Source organism: Petromyzon marinus, unplaced genomic scaffold (assembly GCF_048934315.1).
Source record: "Petromyzon marinus isolate PM22_M1 ecotype Great Lakes invasive population unplaced genomic scaffold, UKy_Petmar_22M1.pri1.0 PM_G_Scaffold_25, whole genome shotgun sequence".
In the NCBI taxonomy this organism is placed as follows: domain Eukaryota; kingdom Metazoa; phylum Chordata; class Hyperoartia; order Petromyzontiformes; family Petromyzontidae; genus Petromyzon; species Petromyzon marinus.
The window spans coordinates 1,812,779-1,818,967 of record NW_027422817.1 but is presented as its reverse complement, the minus strand read 5'-3'; the positions used below and the strand labels follow the sequence as shown (position 1 = coordinate 1,818,967).

At 52.4% G+C, this 6,189-nt stretch overlaps 1 protein-coding gene and 1 long non-coding RNA gene across 2 annotated transcripts; both read right to left on the bottom strand.

Annotated features, from left to right (window-relative positions):
* Positions 1-321: 321 nt before the first annotated feature.
* LOC142913388 (uncharacterized) lies at positions 322-1,975 on the bottom strand. Its single transcript, XR_012934646.1, has 4 exons — positions 1,732-1,975; positions 1,121-1,271; positions 895-955; positions 322-395 (listed from the first exon to the last, which is right to left on the bottom strand). It is a non-coding gene; the product is annotated as an uncharacterized LOC142913388 (long non-coding RNA).
* Positions 1,976-2,344: 369 nt separating this feature from the next.
* LOC142913403 (uncharacterized) lies at positions 2,345-5,825 on the bottom strand. The gene is made up of 3 exons (XM_076060944.1): positions 5,693-5,825; positions 4,616-4,975; positions 2,345-2,502 (listed from the first exon to the last, which is right to left on the bottom strand). The coding sequence occupies exons 1-3, from the start codon at positions 5,787-5,789 to the stop codon at positions 2,345-2,347; spliced, it is 615 nt and encodes a 204-aa protein (XP_075917059.1). The 5' UTR covers positions 5,790-5,825.
* Positions 5,826-6,189: the final 364 nt, after the last annotated feature.

The following is a 6,189-nucleotide window of genomic DNA, read 5'->3' as shown; positions in this document are numbered from 1 at the left end:
ACAACACAAGCAGCCGAAACGTCGGGAGAATCTTATCACGTTATGTTTTATTTTTATTAATTCCCTTCTACGTGGTGACTTTACCGGAAGAACAAAGAAGATGAATCCCTGCAGTCTCCGCTACAGTCCAGATCGTCGCACGCGGGGGTTCATCCGCTCGTGAAGCCGCCCACGGCGACAATCCCCAGCGTTGCCCCGGCAACTGGAGGCACGGTAAGGTGGAGCACGGCAAGGTGGAGCACGGCAAGGTGGAGCACGGCAGGGTGGAGCACGGCAAGGTGGAGCACGGCAAGGTGGAGCACTCTCGCTCCTCGGGCACCCCCCCCCCCCCCCCCCCCGCGCCGCTTCTCAAACATCTTCCTCCCCTCCTCGTCGTCATCTTCGTCTTTGAAAACCTGCGCGGGTCAGAATAAACAAGAGAGACGGTGACCGACTCCACCCCCCCTCCCCCCCGCCCCTGGGGTGGCCAGAAGTTGCTCACCGCTCGCCCGCCCACCAATGGCTCCCTTTAAGAGTGTGCTCCTAATCTCAGCTCGTTACCTGTATAAAAGACACCTGGGAGCCAGAAATCTTTCTGATTGAGAGGGGGTCAAATACCTATTTCCCTCATTAAAATGCAAATCAATTCATAACATCTTTGACATGCGCTTTTCTGGATTTTTTTTGTTATTCTGTCTCTCGCTGTTCAAATAAACCTACCATTCAATTATAGACTGATCATTTCTTTATCAGTGGGCAAACGTGCAAAATCAGCAGGGGATCAAATACTTTTTTCCCTCACTGTATACACTACACTACTATACACTACACTATACACTACACTATACACTACACAGAATACGGAGAGAGACACGGATGGAATGGGCCTCTGTGCGCGGGCGGTGTGCCACTCACGTAGCCAAGGTCGTCCTCCGCGTTTCTCCGCGGTGGCTTGGGGAGAGTGGGGGGTTCCTCCCTGCACGCATGTGGGTAGTGGAGGGGTGGTGGGGGGGTAGCGGGGGGGGGGGTGGTGAGGTAGCGGGGGGGGTGGTGGGGGGGGCACAGCAGCAGGTCGTCACACAGGTAACCCCGCAGGCACCGCCAACGTCCGCCCGACGTCCGAGAGAAGCGAGCGACTCACGTGGGGCCCCAGGGCTCGTGACGACGCTACCGCTGCCGGCGGCGGCGGCAGCAGAGCAGCAGATTGGCTGCCAGGGCGAGGGACACGGCGAGGATTGCGGCCGGAATGGCCCAGCTGGCCCAGCCCGCCGCCGCCGCCTCCGCCGCCTTCTCTGCGTGGCACAACGATCCCCCGCGTGGCGTTAGCGTGCTGCTGTAGCACGACGACAACAACCATCGCGACAACAACCACCGCAATGACAACACGCGCCAGGCTAGGTGCACTTTAAGGCTCGTGCTGCTTGCACCCAGGCGTTGCGGGTTGAGGGAGTGAGATGAAGGGCAGACAGAGACAAAGTTCCCCCGTAAAAGCCCTAGCAGACTGTTGGGGCAGGTGCTGCTAGCGAGTATCAGCAACTATGAAGGCCTTGATTGTGACAAACGAGGGGATGGGTGGCCAGAACAGGGACACGCACACGGACAGGCACACACACACGCACACGGACAGATATGCATGCACACGGACACACTTGCATGCACACGCACACGGACAGACACGCACCAACACACATGGTTGCACACACACACGTACTAGGACACACACGCATGCAACATTCAGAGATGCGAACAAACCTGTTTGTGTGTCGAGTTGCCTGTTCGGACCGAAAGTCGTGAGTTCAACTGGCGTGCAACAGACGGCGGTGGTGGCGTCTACATCTGTAGAACGTGAAGAACCAGTGGCATCTACATCTGTAGAACGTGAAGAACCAGTGGCATCTACATCTGTAGAACGTGAAGAACCAGTGGCATCTACATCTCCAGAAAGTGAAGAAGCAGTGGCATCTACATCTCCAGAAGGTGAAGAACCAGTGACATCTACATCTGCAAAACGAGAAGAACCAGTGACATTAACATCAACAGAATACGAAAAACCAGTGGCATGTACATCTGCAGAACGTAAAGAACCAGTGGCATCTACATCTCCAGAAGGTGAAGAACCAGTGGCATCTACATCTGCAAAACGAGAAGAACCAATGGCATCTACATCTGCAGAACGTGAAGAAACAGTGGCATCTACATCTGCAAAACGAGAAGAACCAGTGGCATCTACATCTGTAGAACGTGAAGAACCAGTGGCATCTACATCTGTAGAACGTGAAGAACCAGTGGCATCTACATCTGCAAAACGAGAAGGACAAGTGGCATCTACAGAATATGAAAAACTGGTGGCATCTACATCTACAGATTATGAAGAACGAGTTGCATCTACATCTGTAGAACATGAAGAAACAATGGGATCTACATCTGTAGAATGTGAAGAACCAGTGGCATCTACATCTGTGGAATGTGAAGAAGCAGTGGCATCTACATCTCCAGAAGGTGAAGAACCAGTGACATCTACATCTGCAAAACGAGAAGAACCAGTGACATTAACATCAACAGAATACGAAAAACCAGTGGCATGTACATCTGCAGAACGTAAAGAACCAGTGGCATCTACATCTGTAGAACATGAAGAAGCAGTGGCATCTACATCTGTAGAAGGTGAAGAACCAGTGACATCTACATCTGCAGAACGTGAAGAACCAGTGGCATCTACATCTGCAGAACGTGAAGAACCAGTGGCATCTACATCTGCAGAGCGTGAAGAACCAGTGGCATCTACATCTGCAGAAGATAACGAGCTTTTGGTCTCTGTGTGAGTCTATGGGGTTCTGTCTGAGTAGACTATGGGTGTCTGTGTGATGAGTCTATGGGTCTCTATGTGAGTAGTCTATGGGTCTCTGTGTGAGTAGTCTATGGGTGTCTGTGTGATGAGTCTATGGGTCTCTGTGTGAGTAGTCTATGGGTGTCTGTGTGAGTAGTGATGAGTCTATGGGTCTCTGTGTGATGAGTCTATGGGTCTCTGTGTGAGTAGTCTATGGGTGTCTGTGTGAGTAGTCTATGGGTCTCTGTGTGATGAGTCTATGGGTGTCTGTGTGATGAGTCGATGGGTCTCTGTGTGATGAGTCTATGGGTCCCTGTGTGAGTAGTCTATGGGTGTCTGTGTGAGTAGTCTATGGGGCTCTGTGTGAGTAGTCTATGGGTCTCTGTGTGAGTAGTCTATGGGTCTCTGTGTGAGTAGTCTATGGGTCTCTGTGTGAGTAGTCTATGGGTGTCTGTGTGAGTAGTCTATGCGTCTCTGTGTGATGAGTCTATGGGTGTCTGTGCGATGAGTCGATGGGTCTCTGTGTGATGAGTCTATGGATCTCTGTGTGAGTAGTCTATGGGTCTCTGTGTGAGTAGTATATGGGTCTCTGTGTGAGTAGTCTATGGGTGTCTGTGTGAGTAGTCTATGAGTCTCTGTGTGAGTAGTCTATGGGTCTCTGTGTGAGTAGTCTATGGGTGTCTGTGTGAGTAGTCTATGGGTCTCTGTGTGAGTAGTCTATGGGTCTCTGTGTGAGTAGTCTATGGGTGTCTGTGTGAGTAGTCTATGAGTCTCTGTGTGAGTAGTCTATGGGTCTCTGTGTGAGTAGTCTATGGGTGTCTGTGTGAGTAGTCTATGAGTCTCTGTGTGATGAGTCTATGGGTGTCTGTGTGATGAGTCGATGGGTCTCTGTGTGATGAGTCTATGGGTCTCTGTGTGAGTAGTCTATGGGTCTCTGTGTGATGAGTCTATGGGTGTCTGTGTGATGAGTCGATGGGTATCTGTGTGATGAGTATATGGGTCTCTGTGTGAGTAGTCTATGGGTCTCTGTGTGATGAGTATATGGGTCTCTGTGTGAGTAGTCTATGGGTCTCTGTGTGAGTAGTCTATGGGTCTCTGTGTGAGTAGTCTATGGGTGTCTGTGTGAGTAGTCTATGGGTCTCTGTGTGATGAGTCTATGGGTCTCTGTGTGAGTAGTCTATGGGTCTCTGTGTGAGTAGTCTATGGGTCTCTGTGTGAGTAGTCTATGGGTGTCTGTGTGATGAGTCGATGGGTGTCTGTGTGATGAGTCTATAGGTCTCTGTGTGAGTAGTCTATGGGTCTCTGTGTGAGTAGTCTATGGGTCTCTGTGTGAGTAGTCTATGGGTGTCTGTGTGAGTAGTCTGAGTCTCTGTGTGAGTAGTCTATGGGTCTCTGTGTGAGTAATCTATGAGTGTCTGTGTGAGTAGTCTATGGGTGTCTGTGTGATGAGTCGATGGGTCTCTGTGTGATGAGTCTATGGGCCTCTGTGTGAGTAGTCTATGGGTCTCTGTGTGAATAGTCTATGGGTCTCTGTGTGAGTAGTCTATGAGTGTCTGTGTGAGTAGTCTATGGGTGTCTGTGTGATGAGTCGATGGGTCTCTGTGTGATGAGTCTATGGGTGTCTGTGTGATGAGTCGATGGGTCTCTGTGTGATGAGTCTATGGGTCTCTGTGTGAGTAGTCTATGGGTGTCTGTGTAATGAGTCTATGGGTCTCTGTGTGGTGAGTCTATGGGTCTCTGTGTGAGTAGTCTATGGGTCTCTGTGTGATGAGTCTATGGGTCTCTGTGTGGGGCAGTGCCAATTCTCACCGATGACAGAGAGGTTGACCCTCCCCTCGAAGTTGCCGTGGGGGAAGGTGGCCACACGACAGAGGAAGAGGCCCCCGTCGCCATGACGCACGTCCAGCAGCTCCAGCGAGACGTCGCCGGGCGGCCCCCCACTGCGGAACCGCAGTCGACCCGCGAGGGACGAGTTGGAGTACGCCGTGCCGTGCAGCGGGCTGAGCGCGGCCAAATTGGCCCCCGCCCAGACGTCGTCACGGGAGGCCTTCAGCCAGTTGGCGTGTACCACCACCACGGCCGCACCCCACAGGACGCAGCGCAGCACCGCCACCTTCTGGCCGACGACCGCCGTGACCTGGCCGTCCGTTTCAACACCCACACGAGGGGCTGGGTGGGAAGACCACACAAAGACCCACACACACAGTGCGCTAACCACTGCACCACCACTCCCCACACTCACACACACTGTGTGCTAACCACTGCACCACCACTCCCTACACACAGTGTGCTAACCACTGCACCGCCACTCCCCACTCACACAGTGCGCTAACCACTGCACCACCACTTCCCACACACTCACACACACAGTGTGCTAACCACTGCACCACCACTCCCCACACACATACACTGCGCTAACCACTGCACCACCACTTCCCACCCACACAGTGCGCTAACCACTGCACCACCACTCCCCAAACACACACACAGTGCGCTAACCACTGCCCCACCACTCCCCCTTCACACACACAGTGCGCTAACCACTGCACCACCACTCCCCACACAATCACACAGTTTGCTAACCACTGCACCACCACTTCCCCTTCACACACAGTGCGCTAACCACTGCACCACCACTCCCCACACACACAGTGCGCTAACCACTGCACCACCACTCCCCACACACTCACACAGTGCGCTAACCACTGCACCACCACTCACACACACTTCGCTAACCACTGCACCACCACTCTCCCTGCGCTAACCACTGCACCACCACTCCCCACACACTCACTCACACACAGTGCGCTAACCACTGCACCACCGCTCCCCCCACAATCACACAAACTGGCACCCGATTTATCGTTCACCTCCGGCTCTGCTCACCGTGGCTGCTGCACGTGACGAGGTGGTGGTGGTGGAGGAGGAGAGGCAGGATGAAGGGGAAGAGTAGGCCAAGTTTGTAGAGTTTCGACATCGCCATGAACCCCACACGCAGCCACGCGTTCTCCTCACCCAAGCCATGTGCTGAGAAAATCGATTCAAGGGTAAATTAAAACTCGGATCGATTCTATGGGGATAACAAATGCGAATTGATAGTGGTCAAAAATGAAGCCGATGGCATCGATCCCTATTGGGACTGCATTGGAATTGACGTTGGTCGTGAGTGGAAAATGTAATCGAATACATTTTCGATAACATGGGAATTATGGTGATTTGTTCTAATGAAATGGATTCACATTAGGACAGGTGTCTTTTATACAGGTAACAAGCTGAGATTAGGAGCACTCCCTTTAAGAGTGTGCTCCTAATCTCAGCTCGTTACCTGTATAAAAGACACCTGGGAGCCAGGAATCTTTCTGATTGAGAGGGGGTCAAATGCT

Bases quoted from the DNA above. Each gene is read 5' to 3' on its own strand.
- LOC142913403 (XM_076060944.1), bottom strand. From the start codon at position 5,789: ATGGCGATGTCGAAACTCTACAAACTTGGCCTACTCTTCCCCTTCATC. The intron at 4,976-5,692 runs GTGAGCAGAGCC...CTTCCCACCCAG, and splicing joins CGTCACGTGCAGCAGCCACG to CCCCTCGTGTGGGTGTTGAA. The intron at 2,503-4,615 runs GTGAGAATTGGC...CTCGTTTTGCAG, and splicing joins GGTCAACCTCTCTGTCATCG to ATGTAGATGTCACTGGTTCT.